Source organism: Diabrotica virgifera, chromosome 7, assembly GCF_917563875.1.
Source record: "Diabrotica virgifera virgifera chromosome 7, PGI_DIABVI_V3a".
Taxonomy (NCBI): domain Eukaryota; kingdom Metazoa; phylum Arthropoda; class Insecta; order Coleoptera; family Chrysomelidae; genus Diabrotica; species Diabrotica virgifera.
In genome coordinates, this window is record NC_065449.1 from 245768858 (window position 1) to 245789547 (window position 20690).

General features: G+C 32.1%; 1 protein-coding gene across 1 annotated transcript in view; it reads left to right on the top strand.

Annotated features, from left to right (window-relative positions):
* The window catches only part of LOC114329595 (major facilitator superfamily domain-containing protein 6), a 103649-nt gene that overhangs the window by 65787 nt on the left and 17172 nt on the right, over window positions 1-20690 (top strand). The window contains exons 4-6 of the mRNA XM_028278762.2: window positions 2858-3045; window positions 4944-5414; window positions 11401-11563. Of these exons, the coding sequence (XP_028134563.1) occupies window positions 2858-3045; window positions 4944-5414; window positions 11401-11563 (822 nt within the window). The remainder of the gene's footprint in view (window positions 1-2857; window positions 3046-4943; window positions 5415-11400; window positions 11564-20690) is intronic.

The window sequence follows — 20690 nt, forward strand, 5'->3', positions numbered from 1 at the left end:
TTATAAACATTTAGAATAACTTTAAAAATATTGTCCGTAAAAAAAATCATTTTACAATTAGAAAAGCTGGTATTTTACACGAATTTTTAAAAATCTAGTTCAATTGGTGACTATATCTCGGGATCTACTGAATATATTTTGATCGTTATTTTTTTAATTTGTATATAATTTTTCTGTACATTACAGATATGCAATTTGTCTAGACATTTATTAATTAATAAACAGTCTAATTTGTTTAAACAATTTTTGAAAAAATAACTTTTTCTCAAAAATCCATGATTTTAATCATACTATCGTTTCATAGAAAAAGTTAAGGTATACTTTAATAAATAAATTATCTTTAATAAATAATTATCTAATAAAAATCATTTATTTATTAAAGTGTACTTTAACTTTTTCTATGAGCATTAATGATACTATGATTAAAAAATAGATTTTTGTAAAAAAATATTTTTTCAAGAATGGTTTAAACAAATTAGACTGTTTATTAATTAATAAATTTATAAAAAATTGCATATTTGTAATGTACGTAGAAATTACATGCAAATTAAAAAAAGAAAGATCAAAATCCATTGAGTTGATCCGGAGATACAGAAAATTATATTCGTTTGAAATTGCTTTTTCGGTATTTTAACTCGGTGGATTTGTAGGTTCCCCCTAGTAATCGTTTGAACTACATTTTTGAAAAATCGTAGAGGGTGCTGTGAAGGGTTGTGCAAATTTTTTAAGAAAAAATACAAATCCCATTCTTTAAAATGGCATTAATGAGTTTCCTTAATTATTATAAACAAATTAGCTGTAAATTAAAAAAATACATATAACTAACTTTGTCCCAAATGAACCCAGGCTAAATTTTTTTATTTGAAAATTCGTGTTAAAATACTATCTTTTCGAATAAGTATATAGAAATATTGTTTATACGGACATTTTTAAAGTTATTCTAAATGTTTATAAACTACAAAATTTCAAAAATTTGCCATTAAGATTTTTGACTGTATTAATTATTTTTTTATCTTTTTTAATATATTTTGATACTATCACTCTTCTACTTTCATTTGGCATACTCAGAATTGCTCTATCTTCATTATTTTCTGTCTTGTCTTATTGCAAAATAAAGGTCTCTGGGATAAACAAATAGAATAACTCTTAAACTAATTAAGGCTATGGATACATAATTCGCAAATATTTTACGTGTATCCCTACTTTTTCTGTCTTTACACGGCAAATTACGTGTAGTAAAATTCACACTGGTATGGATATGGAAAAATTACTAGAATGTCATTCTACTTGAAAATGTCATCATTAATTTAAAGAGATGGGTTTTGAATGTTCTTGGATAACTGTTATTTTTATAATTGCAAATTATTAATTCAGTTAATAAATGTGATAATTTTTTCACTAACTATGTATTCAGTGATTGTAATAATTTATTTGTACAACAAAGACTAATACTCAATCGAGAAAAGAGGAAAAGTGTTAAAGTGATTTTTTAATAATATATTGTTATGGAACGCTTACAATTTTGAACATCTTTAACAACAAAATACTTGGATCACAGAATATATTATCCTGATGTATTCTCTGCTTGGATCTTCCACAAATAATACACAATAAATAACTTTTTATTAAGTTCACGTCTTAAATCAATTATTTATCAAACACACTATATTTCAATAATATTTAATCAATAACTCAACATATTCCCGATGCAATGTCAAATATTTAAAATTGTCACTGATTGTCAGTGTCTGACTGACAATATATGCTGACAATATTATATTTGACTGAGTGCGTTGTAAGACAAAGATAGATTTGGAAAATATTACCACGGCATTGTGTTCATTTTTTTCGAATCCTGAAAAAACCAATAAATATTTTTGAAAAATTTAAACGCAGAATGAAAGACTACATTATTACCGAGGGCCGAAAGTCCCTTAGAATAAATAAAAAGTTTATTTTGAATGATATATTTGAAATTAAAAATCACACTAAATTTTCTCTTAGTTTTTCACCCCTGTAACTTATTAAAATAAACATTATAGAAGTTCTTAGGGACTTTCGGCCCTCGCTAATAACGTAATCTTTCATTCTGCGTTTAAATTTTTCAAAAATACTTATTAGTTTTCTCAGGATTCGAAAAAAATGAATCCCCATTTGAATAGCATTGCAGCCGAAAATACGTACCGATCCTCTTAATGAATCGGTCTCAAATTTTGATGGTTTGTTAAGTACGCCAATACCCAACTTTGGGTGAAACACTAAAGTTCTAAGGTAGTTTTAGTAAAAGTTATTAACAAATAACGATTTTCACTTATTTTGCAGTTTGCGTAGCAAAAATTAACTTTTTAACTTTCAAAAATCGGCATTTTGAAAATTTTTCAATGTTCTAAAAAACTGAATTTTGTAATTTTATGTCAACTATTTAGCTTTTGAATGGAGTGCAAAAAATCGAAAAAATCGCGATTTTTACACTAAATTGTTAATAATTAAAAAACGGACGCGAACTCTAGGCAGGAAACAGGTAGGTTTTCTTCCTATAGGTCTACAATAACTAAAAAAGGGGTCAGCTACCTGGATCTTTGAGTGTCCCGAGAAAATCCTTATTACTCTGGACTATGCCCGTATCACACATTAGAGTGCTGTAGGAGGGAAAGGGATGGTCTGGAGCATTGGAGCCCGGTTGAGTGGTTCCTGTTTACACGAACTAGTACATCTCGCTCCAATGAATTGTAACACCCAAATGTCATACTAAGAGATGTGCAAGTCTCTCAGGCCGGATTCAATTAAATCGCTTGCTTGCATAAAAGATATCGAGAAATTTACATAGACACTTTAATTTTACGTATTTATTTTTCAGGCGACAAACCAAGTCACTATGGTTATCAAAGACTATGGGGATCTCTTGGTTGGGGAGTTGTTGCAGCAATCGTTGGAATAGTCATTGACTTGTCGAGTCGAGGAAAAGGCCAAAAAGATTATACCGCAGCTTTTTACATGGCGGCCCTATTTCTTGTTTTCGACTTTCTTACATCGACTAGAATCAGTGTAAGTAACGTCTCTGTTAGAATCAGTATAAGTAAGTTAAAAGGGATAACATTTTCGACAAGTAAAAATAGTCAGCTCTTTTTTTTTGTTCAATCATATAGATCAGTGATAGGATAGAAATATAATTTTCTGGATGGAGACTCTTTTATCTTTTTCCACTCTCTCCGGTCCTGAATTTTTCCCCTCCAGTTTGCAATTTCCTTCTATGATATCACCTCTAGTAGTTGGTCTTTCCATCTTATTTTCGATCTTACTCTTCTGTTTCCTCCCAAATAATAAGTACATAGTAAACTTAGGAAGTACAACGTATTTCCAGGGCTATTTCTTGCATCTTATCTATTGCTAGCTTACCAGGATCCGATTTTAATATGCTTTATTCTTTTCTTCCCATTACGTTTCTTTTTTCTTATGTGTGTCTTGGTTGTTTATTTTCGTTTATCCCGTTTGGTTCGTTTGTCGCTTTTCTATTGTCGGGTTTGTTGTTTTAGTCGTCATAATTATAAGTATCGTCTATGTATTCCACATTCAGTTTATCATTATATTTATCCCATTTCAGCTATTTACAATATAATCTGTACAATTTATAAGACTATACAAATCAAAGAAAATACCATTTTATAAATGCAATAAACATAATTGATTTGTTTTTATGCCAAATTGCAAATAAAATGTGACAACTGTCAGATTGAACTAAAATGTCATATCACTAAAATGTATATTATCACGGACTTACCTTTTTTTCTATCATTTGTGACGCACTGAAAAATGCTCATGAAAAGAAGCATACGAGTTGTTGCAGTTGATTATGAAAGGTAAAATCGAAGGGAAAAGAGCTCAACAGAGGCTTTTAAGAAAAGCAGATGAAAGCGACGAATTTGCAATGGTTATAGCCAACCTTCCTTAGTGGACTCGGCACTAGAAGAAGAATATTTCATCTTGCTTTGTTCTCATTTTCTCTATCACTCTTATTTGATAATTCTATATATTTACGATATATTTTTTATTTTTTAAAAAATGCCAAGTTTCTTGTAAAAGGTATATATTAAAATACCCTAAATAAGGGTCAAAATACAAAACGTTTTCGGATTAAGGAATCCATCATCAGTGTTTAAAATCCCTAAAATTAAGTATAACCTAATTAAATGAGATAAAAGTTAAAATTGACAGAGGTTTTCAAGAACAAGAGGTCATACTTACAAAATTTGCATGCCTGAGCCACCAAAATGTATAGGGTAAAAACCCTTTAAATGTAAATAATAAAGATGTTTTACATATTTATATAAAATTCATCGGATGTAATAGATAAACCTGGATGTTACCCAGGGCAACACAGGACTCTCCCCACGTGGTTGGAACTTTTTTTGGTGAAAACCTCACATATTGGATTTCAATGGCCAACTGACAAATGAATTCATTTGTCATTCATTTCATGAATTCATTTGTCAGTTGGCCATTGAAATCCAATATGTGAGGTTTTCACCAAAAAAAGTTCCAACCACGTGGGGAGAGTCCTGTGTTGCCCTGGGTAACATCCAGGTTTATCTATTACATCCGATGAATTTTATATAAATATGTAAAACATCTTTATTATTTACATTTAAAGGGTTTTTACCCTATACATTTTGGTGGCTCAGGCATGCAAATTTTGTAAGTATGACCTCTTGTTCTTGAAAACCTCTGTCAATTTTAACTTTTATCTCATTTAATTAGGTTATACTTAATTTTAGGGCTTTTAAACACTGATGATGGATTCCTTAATCCGAAAACGTTTTGTATTTTGACCCTTATTTAGGGTATTTTAATATATACCTTTTACAAGAAACTTGCCATTTTTGTGATTTATGGTATACAGCCAGCTACAGGAAGTTTATTTTCCTCGTGGATTTTTTATTTTTTAGTATTCTCAAAAGAAAGTCTCCACTAATATTTGCCGAGACGTGGCGGTACTTTTGTTCGATGTCCGCATCATAGTTTTTCTATTTTGGTGTATAGGCGTTGGCATGTGCACAGGCTTGATGTGGCAATTCCAATTCTGGCTCGTCGAAGATTTGGCCAAGAACCAAGGCTGTACAGGAATGGTTTACGTGAAGACCTTGGAAGGCCTGCTTCAAGGAGTCCAAACCGTTCTGGGAGAAGCGCCGTTTTTCTTCTTTTCAGGAGTTATTATCAAGAAACTGGGCCATGTGAATACGATGTCGTTGGTGCTGTTTGCTGTGGGCATTAGATTTCTGCTTTATTCTGTGATACCCAATCCATGGTATTTCTTGCCTATTGAAATATCAAACGGGCTTACGTTTGGACTGTTCTTCGCTTGTATGGCATCGTATGCCAGTATAGTAGCGCCTTCAGGAACGGAAGCCACCATGCAGGTTAGTACTTTACACACAGACGTATATAGGGTGAGGCAGATAACTGGCCTATTAGAAATATCTCGAGAACTAAAGGCAACAGAATCATGAAAATTGGAATAAAGGGGTTTTGAAGGATGATCTATTAAATGAAAATATTTTCATCTCTTTGCAACTTCCGGTTATACCGGAAGTTGCTTATAACTTGGTTTTTTTAAATAGGACACCCTGTATATTTTTACATTTTTGGATTCTCCTCGATGTCTTCTTTCGTAAAATATAAGGTTTTGTAATATTATACAGGGTATTTTAAAAGATAATTACGTTTTTTTATTAAGTTCGTAGCAACATTCACACCCTGTAGAATTGTAGTAGTTTGACATCTAAAACTCTACTTAAGTTCAAATGATTTTTAATATACTCTACTATTGTTAAGAATCATTAGTATGTCTAAATTTTTAATTTTAGTATACAGGGTTGGTCGAAACTCGGAATGAGTATTTTCTGAGTTTTCTTAAATGGAACACCCTGTATTTTTGTATTGTAGTGAAATGATATTTTATAGTACTTTTTTATTTCTTAAGCATTCCCTATACCTAACTGCTTTAATTTGTGAGTTATTGGTGATTCAAGCTAAACATTAATTGCAACAAAAAATACGTAAAATTTTATTAAGTTGGCCGTGAAAATACTCAATGCCAAATAATTTTTCAGAAATAAATACATATTAATCTAGACTGGTCCTTAAAATTACCAATAATGGTTTAGCTATCGAAATACCTACGTAGTTAAGATTGTTGGTGCGATTAACAATTAAGCACAAATTAAAGCAGTTAGGTGTAGGGAATGCTTAAGAAATAAAAAAGTACCATAAAATATCATTTCATTACAATACTAAAATACAGGGTGTTCCATTTAAGAAAACTCAGAAAATATTCATTCCGAGTTTCGACCAACCCTGTATACTAAAATTAAAAATTTAGCTATACTAATGATTCTTAACAATAGTAGAGTATATTAAAAATCATTTGAACGTAAGTAGAGTTTTAGATGTCAAACTACTACAATTCTACAGGGTGTTAACTTTGCTACGAAATTAATAAAAAAACGTAATTATCTTTTAAAATACCCTGTATAATATTACAAAACCTCATATTTTAAGAAAGAAGACATCTAAGAGAATCCAAAAATGTAAAAATGTACAGGGTGTCCCATTAAAAAAAACGAAGTTATAAGCAACTTCCGGTATAACCGGAAGTTGCAAAGAGATGAAAATATTTTCATTTAATAGATCATTCTTCAAAACCCCTTTATTCCAATTTTCATGATTCTGGTGCCTTTGGTTCTCGAGATATTTCTAATAGGCCAGTTATCTGCCTCACCCTGTATACATACTGTTATGCTGTACCTTTTCTCTCTGTTATGAGATTGATCAGCATATTCTAATTTCAATTAATTAACCAATTATATTAATCACTACTTATGGAAACAAAACCAAAGTTAAATAAAACTCTCCAGATAAGATTTATTCTCAGGGCTAATTTATTTTAATCTATTACCTTTAGTTTGTGCTTCTAGCATCTCTGGTTGTTTACTTCTTCCGGGACAAAACAGGGAAAATAAACTCAATGTCATATAAAAACTAGAAATATTATTTATTTATCCAAAATACCATACATATAAGATTTAAATGAATGCTAAAATCGATTTTGTTGTTACTATTTCTTATCTAATACATTTATCTTTAATTCTGCTATCTCCTTTTTTTACAAAAATTTTATTTAAATGATTCGGTAGACTGTACTTAGTATTATACAAAAAAAAAAACAAAATTTAATTTTCTTCTTTTGAATAGATTACTTATTTATTCTTTGAATTTATTAAAGACTATGTTATGTTATGCTGTAGAACTGTTCAATAACAAAAAAAATATGGTATGTGGTATACAACACTCTCTCCTTTTTAGAAATAATCTGACTAACCTTTTTTTCTTTTCTTTCCTTCCTCTTATGGATTGTGTAGTCCTGGATTCTCCCACACGTGCTCCTTGGATGCTATGACGGTCCTTCTCGTACAAACTGTTTCACAAATAAACAACAGCACTCGCTCGTAATCTCTCCTCAATTTTCTCTCTGTTCGATATCTTGTGCAAACTGATATAACCCAGCTACTCGTTCCAGACAGAAAACTGGAATCTCTTCGGATACGAGGAGATTGAACTTCTCAACTCGATCAACGATTTATTTCAACACGATTCTGCTTATCACGGCCACCAACTTCACCACTTTACACAAACTTACTACTTTTCAAAAACTGGACTGGTCTCTTCAGATCTTCTTTACACAGTGCCTCTTTTTTTTCTCCTCAAACTCAGACTCAACACTCTCATCCCCACCATCCGTCGTTCTCGCCAATCACAAAACATCCTCTCTACACATTACATCCATACTTTTATTTCTTAAGAACAATTATTTTTGTATATAACTTTTCCGTTTTGTCAAAATTCTAGGAGGCACCATAATTACTCTTGTTTTTCTACATGCTAAACAAAAAGCCTTATATTCTAAAACTCAATAATTTTGTTTACTGTCTATCCTTCTAAGAAACATTTATAAATGTCCTATTGTCCATTCCAAAGCGAAATAAATGCACTTTCTAATCCTACCGCATAATTGTATTCAGAAATACATGTATACGGGCAGAAAGTGTAGGTACTGCACAGCCTACTACATTATGTTAAATAATCGTTTGTGGTTAATACCAGAGGCGTACGACAGGGAAAAGTGAATGGTTGACCCTTCCCAAATTCTACGCCACTGATGAAACTGCTATTTTAGCATAATTTTTAGATTTTCGAATACTTTCTATGCAAATAATATACACTTCATTCGTAACGATAAAGTCATTAGTTTTCGAGATATTTGAAGTTAAAAATGAAAAGGCACATTTATTTTGATTAATGTATTATGCTCCTTCGTTTTTAGCTTCAAATGTCTCGAAAACTAATGGCTTTATCGTTACGAATGAAGAGTATATTATTTGCATAGAAAGTATTGGAGAATCTAAAAATTATGCTAAAATAGCAGTTTCATCAGTGGCGTAGAATTTGGGAAGGGTCAACCATTCACTTTCCCCTGTCGTACGCCTCTGGTAGTAGCCAGAAACGTTTGTTTAACATAATTTAGTAGATTGTACAATACCAGCACCACTTGCCAAATTTTGTGTTGTTGTCTCATGCCTGTCAGGAAATATTCAAAAATAAATAAAATAAAAGTTTAACTTTGACACCCTGTAGGTACTTCGGTTATTATCAACTTTTGTACTAAGGTAAGTTAGCTTGAATCGACCTATTTTAACCTCAGGAATCTAAGGTTACGCTATGCCCCATTCTTTACCAAACACCCTGTATACCTGTATAAGTATTTGCTTTATTATATTTATTGTTTTTATTATTTATTTTAATATAAGTTATAACTAAATTCTTGTTTTCTATTTCTAATGTGTTTATTTATTTACATTGAATACCTATTACCTATTGAATACCTATTAATAACCTTACCTTAAGGAAGCGGTGCATAATTTGGAATGGGGTGTGAAAGTTAATGGAATTCTGATAAATACAATCAGATATGCAGACGATACAGTTATTTTAAGTGATGATATAAATGGATTACAACACCTTTTAAATGCCATTGACACAGTGGGAAGAGAGTTTGGCCTAAATATAAACTGTTCAAAAACAAAATACATGGTATTTAGCCGTTTGGCCCATCAAGATTCACGGTTATATGTTGATGGTCATATAATTCAAAGAGTACCCAGTTTTAAATATCTTGGTTGCCATATTACTGAACAACTAGATCCAGATAAAGAGATAAAATGTAGAATCGAGATAGCCCGCACGACATTTTTAAAAATGAGGTCATTCTTCTGTAATGATACCTTGCAACTTCAACTTCGAAAGCGCATGATTAAATGCTACATTTGGTCAGTCCTCTTGTATGGTGTCGAAGCATGGACATTAAAATATCCACCATTAACCGTTTGGAGGCCTTTGAAATGTGGCTGCACAGACGTATACTGAAAATACCATGGACGGCTATGCTGACAAATGTGGCAGTCCTTAAGAGAGCAAATGCTACCCGCGAGCTGCTTGATAACATCAAATATAGAAAGATGGCCTATTTAGGACACGTAGTAAGGGGAGACCGGTATAATATTCTTCAACTTATTATGATGGGTAAAATCGAAGGACGCAGAGGAATTGGTAGAAAGCAGGCCTCTTGGTTGAAGAATGTCCGGGAGTGGACAGGAATAAAGAAAGCAGAACACCTATTTAGAATAGCTCGAGACAGAGACAGTTTCGCCATGTTAATCGCCAACGTCAAGGGGACTTGAATTTGTTTTGTTGTATAATCCACTTCCGCAATAATTATGTGGTATATTTGATTTAGAATGAATTCAAGAATTTTTTGTAATCGTCAACCATGTCAAAAGAGCATTGATCAAGGAGCTCCCTCCTCTACCTAAACAAATTATGAGTTAATATTTTCGTTTAATTTTAATATATTCGAGGGTTGATCGTTAAGTTACAGGACTCTTTCAATCGAGTTCCAATATTGCTACGGGGACTACTTAGAATAGAATAGAAATATGCTTTATTGTCACTGAAAATTATACAAATTTTATGGACAAAGCTTAATATAAAGTCAGAAAAAAATAAATAAATAATAACAATAACAATAACAAATACAATTTTCTGAAATTCGATAAATCGTCAATATAAAAAAATACAAAAATACAAAATATAAGTTAATAAAGTAAAGAAAAGAAAAAAAAAACAAAATCGATATATTGCAACAATTAATAGAAATTGCAAAGTGAACATACAACAAAGTAAACTATAGATATACATAGGAATTAACAAGTTTAAGCTGCTGCATGTGACACCCAAATATAGATAAGTTTGGTTACTTGTGCATTACTGTAATTTCTTAGTTAGTCATTAAGAAACTCTTCTACTGAATAATATGGTCTTTTAATAGATGAGTTTTTGTCATTTTACGGAACTTGGGGAAAGATGTTGCAGATTTGAGTTGTAAAGGAAGATGGTTGTATAGTTTTTTTGCGGAATATAATATAGATTTCTTTACTAACTCAGAAGACGGGATCGGTAAATAGACATCAAAAGTTGAATTCCTGGTGGAGTAGTCATGATGAGGCCTTGCTGGACAGACATGCATGTGTTTACGAATTAAGCAAACAGTTTCTAAAATATATAAAGATGGAAGGGATAAAATTCCGTTATCTTTGAAGTAACTTCTGCAATGTGTTCTCCTTCTGAGGCCAAACAGATACCTTATTGCTCTTTTTTGTAATTTAAAAATAACATCTAATTGGGCAGCTGTACTAGAACCACAAAAAGAAAGACCATATCGAAGATGAGACTCGAACAAGGAAAAATATGTTAGTTTAAAAGATGCTAAATTGAGTTCTTTCGAAACAGATCTTATAGCATAGCAGGATGAGGCGAGTTTCTTACTTAACAAATCGATATGAAGGGACCATTTGAGGTTGCTGTCTAAAAAAATACCAAGAAATTTTACAGAATCAACGGTAGAGATCTGGCTGTTATTAAAAAGTAGGGGTTGAAGAGCACTTTTATAGGATAATGCTACTGTCTTATCCACGTTAAAAGAGAGTAAATTAGAGTCAGAGCAGGTTTTTATCGTAAGTAAATCAGAAGTTATAGTTGCATGAAGAGATGCAATAGTTGAGATGCTCCAAGTGATACTGGTATCATCAGCAAAAAGAAAGATTTTTCCATCGATTTTTAAACGGAATACTTTGAGGGGAATAATGTTGAATGGATGAAAGTTTTTATTAGTTCTAGATTTTTTGACGGTTCTTTGTGTTTATTGATTTTATAATAATGTATAGTTTACTTTTAGTGTCATAGATTTATTTATTATAGATCTAGAAAAATAAATTTACTTAAATGTTTTAGGGTTTGGTCGGAGCCGTATTCGAAGGGGTCGGTGTCTCTGCAGGAAGTTACTTAGGAGGATACTGTTACAAACACTTCGGTGGCCCTCTAACATTCCGATATTTTGGTTATGGAGCTATAATCGTTTGCTTCATTCACATTGCCATTCAGTATTTAATAAGAGGTAAAGGTACTCCTATTAATAAAACTAACAAATAACGAACGCTTGTGTTTATTTATTAACAACTATTAATATAGTGTATGGTAAACTCTTGTAGGAATTAGTATAGAAATGGAAAATATAAAAAATATACGGAAAATATGAAAAATACACGGGTAAATATGTACATGGAAAATACGCGAATTTTGCAAACTTGCAGATGTAGAGTGCACTCTGCAATGATGTAGAGTGGTGATTGCCGAGTGGTAAATAGCAAATAGTTTCCCGATCTACCTCAGTAGTTATTGATTCAATTTAAAGTAAAACTATATTTTTTGCTTTACTATTCATTTAAGATCTTCTTCTGGTGCCTATCCGTTACGAATGTTGGCAATCATTCTGGCAATGGTAATCTTATTAGCTGCTGCCTTGAAAAGCCCTGTAGTGGATGTCGCAAACCAGGTCTTCAAGTTACTGAGCCAAGAACCCCCAAAAGACAGTCACCCCCATTGTGATTTCTTACACACTTACCTACACAAATTCCAACAGCTACCAATAAGTTAAATAAATTCGATAACTTTAAATTAACACAAAATTGCTTTTTTAAATCTTAGATCTCTTTATAATAAGATTTGATTACTGAATTTAGTTCTCGAATACAAAACTTTTGTGTAATGTGGTTTGCCTAACTAACTCCACTTACAGTTTACGTGAATACATTTTTAACTATAACAACTAGTTTAATGAATTTTAAATGATAATTTTCACAATGGAGTGTGTTGTTACATTATTTCTAATTTTAACAAGCTGTACACCATAGTCTTCAAATATGACAGGTTAATTTTCAACTTCTTGTGGAACTGTCATTTCTGTCTTGTCATCGTTCGGAGGTCTCTATCCATTTCATTGTCACTTGCCGTCATACTTTCAACATGTGAACAAGTCAAATCCACAGTTCAGATGTTACCTGGGTCAGATTAGCAAATATTTTAAACATCCACGCTTAATGTAGCATTTTAAACCAATGTTTCCTTGACGGACTACTTTTAATGTACATTGCACTGAGTATAACCGATAATTGTTTAACCGTAGTCAAAATTTCAATATCTTTGCATTATTTTATCAGGTTATATTCATTTTAGGTAAGCACTGATGATGACTGGTAAACCAGTCGAAAACTAGTTATGTGATTTTGATGCGGCCCTTTTGAGGGATTTTAAATATACCTTTTATACAGGATTTTACTGTTTTTTTGTATTACATGGTATACAGCCAACTACAGGAGAACTTTTTCCTTGTGGATTTTTTTTGGTTATATTTTGTTTCATTTCTTGTGATGTGGCCGAAATATTCTAATTATCTTCTTTTCACCGTGCACATTATTTCCTTCTCTTTGTTAAGTTTTTGGCATTTGATATTTTGTCCATCCATGATATCTTAAGAATTCTTCTATATGTCCACATTTCGAACGCTTCCAGTCTCCTCGTTATTGCTTCCGTTAGAGTCCACGACTCTACTCCATATAATAAGATGGAGAATATAGAACATCGGAGGAGTCTGAGTTTCAGTTCTAAATTCAAATGAATAGCTTGGGCATTTGGATGAACGCTTCCCTTGCTTTTTCTATTTTAGTTTTTATTTCTTGGGAGTGGTCCCTCTGCTCATTTAATGTAGTGCCAAGGTACGTGTATTTTGGCACACGTTCTACTACTTTTCGGTTGATGGTAAACTGTACCCTCTCAATTCTTTCTTTGCTCTTATTTAAGATAATTTATTTTAACTTTAAATTAATAAAACGCGGTTGAAGCGTAATACTGTCCTTGTTACCTTCCTTGTATACCGTAGACCCTAGAGATAGCAGATTACCTTGCTATAATCCCAAAAGCTGCGTCAGCGGTATAAAACTTGAGACTTTTATTATCTTATATATAAAAATCAATTGCTGTTCGTGTGTCTCGCTAAAACTCGAGAATGGCTGGACCGATTTGGCTAATTTTGATGTTGAATTATTTGTAGAAGTTCAGGGAGGGTTTATACGGTTTTATATAGTCATTTTAGTAGCCATCAAAATTTTTACATCTATATGTATAAAATGCTCTTTTCACAGTATGTATTTGTTGCCATACTCCTCCGAAACGGTTTGACAGTTTTTTATGAAATTTTACGCCTATATTCGGCAGGACTGAGAATCTATTTTTCATACCCGTACGTCATAAGGGGGGTTGCCGATGACACCATAACTCTCATAATAATGACGTGAAAAATACGAAATTAAGTAGCTACTCCTTGCTGAATTCCGAGCAGAACCGTACTAAATTTTTTTCTCTAGCGCAATCGGTGTCCGAAATACAATATCTCAAGCCGTAGAAATATTCTGAGGACAGAAGAAGAACGAGCGACAAATTTCATAGAAGTGAAGTGGAACAGTTTAACTTTGGGCCTCAAATTGGGCAAAATATGAATTTTTTAATTTTGCGAAATATTCAAAAAATATCTCTAAACGGAACTTTTCTGACGAACCGTAAGCAGGAGAAAAATTCTGAGCACACGAAAAGAACAAGCAGCAAAATTATAAAACTTTATGTAATTTTTTTTATTTTCGTTTATTTTATTTTATTTAATTTTTTAATTCCATTTATTTTTTTATATTTTATTTCATTTTATTAAATTTTATTTATTTTTATCTAATTTCATTAATTTTATTTAATTTTATTCAGTTTTATTTATTTTTATTTACTTTTATTCAGTTTTATTTATTTTTATTTACTTTTATTCAATTTTATTTAATTTTAATTTACTTCATTTACTTTTTTATTTAATTTAATTTTATTTTATTTAATCAACACTTATAGAGTTGGAACCACCCCGAACCCAATCATAAATACTACAGGGTTGTTTTGAATGTAGATAAAATAAAGCTGTTATATTCATTATAAGATAAACAAATTTAAGATTGTAACTGTTGCACTACAAACTTTATTTTGTTACTTCTAACTAAACTTTCTTACTTCAAAAATCATGTGTCATTAATTAAAAATAATAATAAAATCTCATTCACATCGAGCATTTTTGGTTTATTAATTACGAATTCCTTTCGTTTATTTTAAGTTTATTGTATACAAAAGTTTGTTTTTATCTATTGAGGCAGTATGAAATCTGCCGGGTCAGCTAGTTAACTGATAAAACGCTACGAAATATTAAACATACGGTACTGTTGTCAATTGACAACACCTTATGTATTTTATAACGAGCGATCCACAATTATTGGGATCAAAGCTAGCCGTGCAAAAAATTACGCATGTCTTGTTTTAATCTGAATTTATATCATTGGTTTATCAATTAATTTTGATAAACATTATAAAACATAAAAAATCAGTCAAAACCTTTAACACAGAACTTTAATCAAAAATAAAAAGAATTAACAAAATTATAAGTAACAGTAATAAATAAAATCACAAGGTGCTGTATATGTCTACCACCAACATCTCTACATAACCTAACTTTTCTTGTTAAGTTGACGTACACTGCAAAGTTGACGTAAACTGGAAAGTATATCTGAATTAAGAATAGACATCTCTGTCGTTAAGAGCCACCTATGGTGACAATAATTTTTAATCACACGTTATAATTAACATAGTACATAGTAAAACAGAAAAGCTGTAGGTAAAGATCGGATACCAAAGGAATTGTTGCAGTATGGGACAGCGGCAATAACAGATCAACTGACAACATTAATTAACAAGACCCAATAAAATATCAGAAGTTTGGAGGCTTCTTCTTCTTCTTTTTGTATAGACATGACTGTCTGTTTTTTCAATGTGCCTCTAGTAAGTTGTCATTCCATCGTTTTCGTGGTCATCCCACTGATCATCTTCCTATTGGGGAACCGTCTGTCGCTGTCCTGACTACCCCATTTGTTGTAATTCGGCTTATGTGGCCATTCCATTCTATTCTTCTATTTCTTACCCAGTTATTAATGTTATCCACCTTGCATCTCCGTCGTATATCTGTACTTCTAGCTCTGTCCCATAGTCTTACCATCGATTTTTCGAAGGGTTTTCATCTGCTCTGTTTTGAGCAATCTTTTTGTCCTCTCTGTTTCGGATCGTGTTTCTGCCGCGTATGTCATTGGTCTGATGACTGTTTTGTAAATTCTGTCTTTCATTTCTTTTCCGATATTTTTATTGCTCTATATTGTGTCATTCAGGCAACCTGCGGCTCTGTTTGCTCTATTCACTTGATCTTCCACTTCTGTTTCGAGCCTTCCTTAGCTAGGTAGCAGTGGCGGCTGGTCTGTAAGTGAAGGGGGAGGTCATATCCGGTGGTTCAAGATTTTTTTGGAAAAACAAGACAAATCCCATTTTAAATAATTTCTTATTCCATCATCTGTATTGGTTTCTTATAACGTATTTTGCAATATGTTGTTTAAATTTAAGCGGATCTTTATTTGATAAGTAAATATGAAATAAGTAAAAGGAACAAGTCTTCATTACTAATTGTCAAATAAATCAGATAAATAGTATGATATACGCTGTGAGCTCGTACGTAGAGGGGATATTTACAAATTCGCGAGCGCCAGTAGTGACAAGTCTGTAAACCTTTACCGGAAATTTGACATAAATATCAAAGTGATTAATTTAAAATTAAAATTAAAAACATTAATAATTATAAAAAATATTAGTTGGTCAAAGCTGTGGTATATATTTTTACCTTAAATATACTTACGTTTTAAATACTGAATTTAAGTTTTTTTAATGTTCCGTAATATGTAATTATAAATTAATCTATTAATCTTGGCGCCATCTACACGATAATTGTGAAAGTATCCGAAGTAAGAAATTCATATTTTATCAATAGAACGTCAAAATGATTAGCAAAATCTTAAAAAAATCGATTACAATTTAATTACTTTTTTGCGTTGTAAATATTAAGCGATAACAATTAAATAATAAATTTAAAAATTACCGGTGGAAGTTGAATTAGTAATCCGCTAGGAGCGCCACCAGCGAAGCTCAGAGCGTATAATATGTAATTATAACAGCCAGAATATCAACAAACTACTTAAACTCAAAACCTAAAATAAATAAAAACTTACATTTTTATGCGAATTTAAAAAGTAAATCGATTCTTCTGGCCTTAGATTTTGCGAAATGATCGATCACTTGCTCGTTGAAATTTGTGATCGTTCGAATACCTACCGCTCAACAACGAAAACGATACCTACGATCTACGGTCAATGACCACGATTTAGTACCAACTTGCATATAAGTGCGTATTTTCGTGAACGTTCGGATTCAAAGTACTGTATTCTCACAGTGAGGTCAAATAAATTTCTTGACCATCGTGAATGTTCGTATTTAGCTGTTTAAGAGTAATATTGCGGTAGTTTCAGTCAAAGATAAATTAGACTATTCGGTACCGTCAAACAGCTCGTATTTCATGTTTATTTATCGGTAATCTTTTGGCGGCATCTTTGTCGCTATATTTTACAACAACAAAATGACTGAAAAGTCAATACAATAAAAGCAAAATTTAACTTTGAACGATACTATTGTATTCCGAACATTTTTAATACAGAAAATTTTCTTTTTTAAGGAAATAATTACATTATAATCGTTTGATTGTACAATTATTACAGGGAGGTCATTGACCAATTGACCTAAAGGGATAACCGCCACTGCTAGGTAGTGTGATGCCTAGGTATTTAAACTTCATCATTGTTCTATCATCTGAACTTCCAGCTCCAATTTGCATTTTATTGGATCTGCTGTTATAACCATGCATTTTGTCTTTTTGGGGAAATTAACATGTTAAATTTTCTGGCGGTTATGTTAAATTTGTGCAGCATACGTTGTAAATAATCTTCACTTTTAGTATTGCATCGTCTGCATATCAAATTATTTTAAGTTGTTTTTGGTATCCTTTTTTGGTTCTTACTTTTTTTATTATTTCGTCCATGATCAGGTTGAACAATAAAGGATATAAAGGACTCGAGGAATCCCTCTGTCTTATCCCATTGCCGGCTTCAATTGGGTCAGTTAGTTCATCTTCCACTTTTACTTTTATTGTGTTGTTTGTTCTGGTAGATGTTTTCGATGGTTTTAATTATTCCTAGAGGTACCTCTCTCGAGTATAACAAATGGATAACGTCCTTTAGTGCGACTCTGTCAAATGCTTTCTTAAGGTCCACGAAACATAAATATTCCGGTTTGTTGTATTTCAACGATTTCTCTTGAACTTGCCTAATTACAAATATAGCGTCAGTGCATGACCTTCAATACCTAAAACCTTGTTGTTCTTCTGCTATTGATATAATTTCATTCAATTTGTTTGTTATCACTTTGGTTAATTTTAATGTTGTCTTTATTAAGTTAATTCCTCTGTAATTCTCCTTTTTTGAAGAGATGTATTAGGATGCTTGATCTCCATTCTTGTGGTATTCTGTTTTGTTCTATTATTTTTTGTATTAGTTTTAATAGTTGTTTAGTCAGATCTTGTCCTCCGTACTTTAGGAGTTCGTTCGATATTCTGTCCTCTCCTGGAGATTTTCTATTTATTATTTTTCTTAATGCTTCCTTTACCTCTCCCTCCTCGATGTTTATTTCTTCGTTTGTCGTATCTTCAGGTTTTGGTGGTTCATTATCGTCGCCTTTAGCACATAGAGATCGGAAGTAGTCTGCCCATGCATGTTTCCTTCTGAATGTGTTTCGCTTTTATTAATTCGTTCATCTCCTTTCTTTGCGCTCTGATCATTCTCCATACTTATGGAGGCAAGTGAGCTAATTCAACGTGAGTAATACGAAACAACCAGAAAACTACAGAGGTATTAATTTACTAAATACTGCCCTGAAACTTACAACCAAAATTTTGCAGGGACAAATAAATCAGCTCATAAACTTAGCAGATGAGTAGCAAGGTTTAAGTAGGGGAAGGTCGTGTACAGATGCATATATTTGTTATAGAACAGATTACAGAGAAAGCATTAGAATCGAATAAACCCGCATTCCTCTATTTAATCGACTTAGAAGACATTTGACAGAGTAAACTTAAAATGTAATACATCTTTTACATATAATGAAGAGATCTCGCTAGATATTATAAAAACAAATGACAAAGTCTATCAAAGCAAAAGGTGAAAGTCAGAATAGATGCACTACGGAACTACATAACTTACGGAACCTATAGATACAGGTAATTGAATAAGACAGGGGGTTCACTAAGCCCCAAGTAATAGAAATAAAGTACTTAGGGATTACCACCACGTGAGTTGTCCCTTGCTATTTCAGCAACGAGTGACAATCTTTCATGGAGGCAGCAACCCTTCAATGAACAAGCAAAATTGCTTGTATAAAAGAAGAAGAAGAATGTACATTTCTAAGAAAACAGATGTTATATCGACACGTATCACGATACACTTAACCAGAGATAGGATGGTGCGCAGTCGTGGGCGGATCCTCCTTGGCGCGAACTACGTCACTCACCATGGGCGCCCATACCCATGGGCAGGGGGGGCCTGGCCGCACCTAGGTCTTCGGGTGCTGTAAACTATATATGGTTATCCAAAGTATACAAAATATAATGTGCAACATCTTCATGTCTGCCACCCCCTGAAAATTTTTATATGGGCGCCCGTGTCACTCATAGAGTTGTTTTAAAAGTTAGCGTGCAGTAAACATACGTTTTCACTTATAAATTCGTTAAATTTGTGTTTATTTGAGCTTTTGTGGCTTCTTTTTGAATCCCATTATGAAATAAGAAGTGTTTAAAAGTAATTATCTCTGTCTGTAGTATTCCACTTAAAATATTTCTTTTTCAATTATATGTTAAACTTTCCAATTTTGGCGTTAAATCAGAATGTACCATATCGGTCAGCATAAACATTCTATTGCTTATGCAACCGATCTCATTCATTTTGAAGCGTCCAGAATTATAAGGTAAATATTTATTTTGAATTAAGTTTATGTTTATGAAGAATTATAAACGGTCATTAAAAAAGAGGTCGCGTTGTACGACAATTCAAATCAGCTGACCGGATATTTAAAAAATTACTCACTCCACTAAAAAGCATAGACCTTCTGACCTTCATCAACAGTAAGTGAATGTGTGTTTATAACTTCAGCAAATTTCTGTGTAAAAAAGGAGCCATCTGGAAAGATCAAACACTGAACAATTTATTATTTTCTTAAAACTTATTTCAATAATAAAAACAACGAAAATTTAGATTAAACACAAATTTATAATTTTCCTGTTTTTCAAATTTTCTTTTAAAGTTTTGAATTTTCTTTTAAATTTTTGAATTTTTCTGAAAATGTTTAATATTTAATCAAATATATACGTTTTTATACTAATTGCATTGAAAAATAATAAAGAATAAAAAAAACAATTTCTTACCTTTATTTTTTAATCTCCATATTCCCTGGAAATCAAAAGGGGCCGGGAAAATGGAGCTCTAACTGTAAGAGATAAAATAAGTATGAAGGTATTGTAAATATTTTTGTAGACAAAATGGCAGACAAATGTAGACAAATAAACAACTATTTAGACTTCGTAAGTCTTAGATTTTCACCCAAAGTGATCGATCGAAAATAGAACCGGAAGTGGATATTTGAAATTTTCGTGAAATTTTTAGTCGTTTTTACTAAACTTTCAGTTATAATTGTTTAAACGGAAATAACTTCAAAAGCGGAACTAAAGATTCAAGCTCAACTCTTCAATACGATTTTATTGATATGTCACATGTAGGTACGCTTCGATTGATGTGTTACATGTACTATTTCTGCGACTATAATATACGGCACTTTCGGTTAGAACTTTTTAACCGGAAATTATATAAAAACCAAAAGTATCTCTACATTTGTTCTCGTCTTGCTAAGTCACGTCGTATAATATATCGCTTATACTATTTCGGTGACTTTAAAACGGTACTTCCGGTTGCAACTCTAAAACAAAATGTCAGATGTCAAATTTCTGATCTTTAATACCATCCTTGGGTTATAAGCTTTCATTCGACACCTCATTTGTATTAGTAACGTAGAAGTTATATTGGCGGATGGACGAACAGAGGGACAGACAGTCATGAAACCGGAAGTATATATTTGTTCTCCTCTTGCTTAGGCGCATCGAATAATATATCGCTTGTAGTATTCCGGTG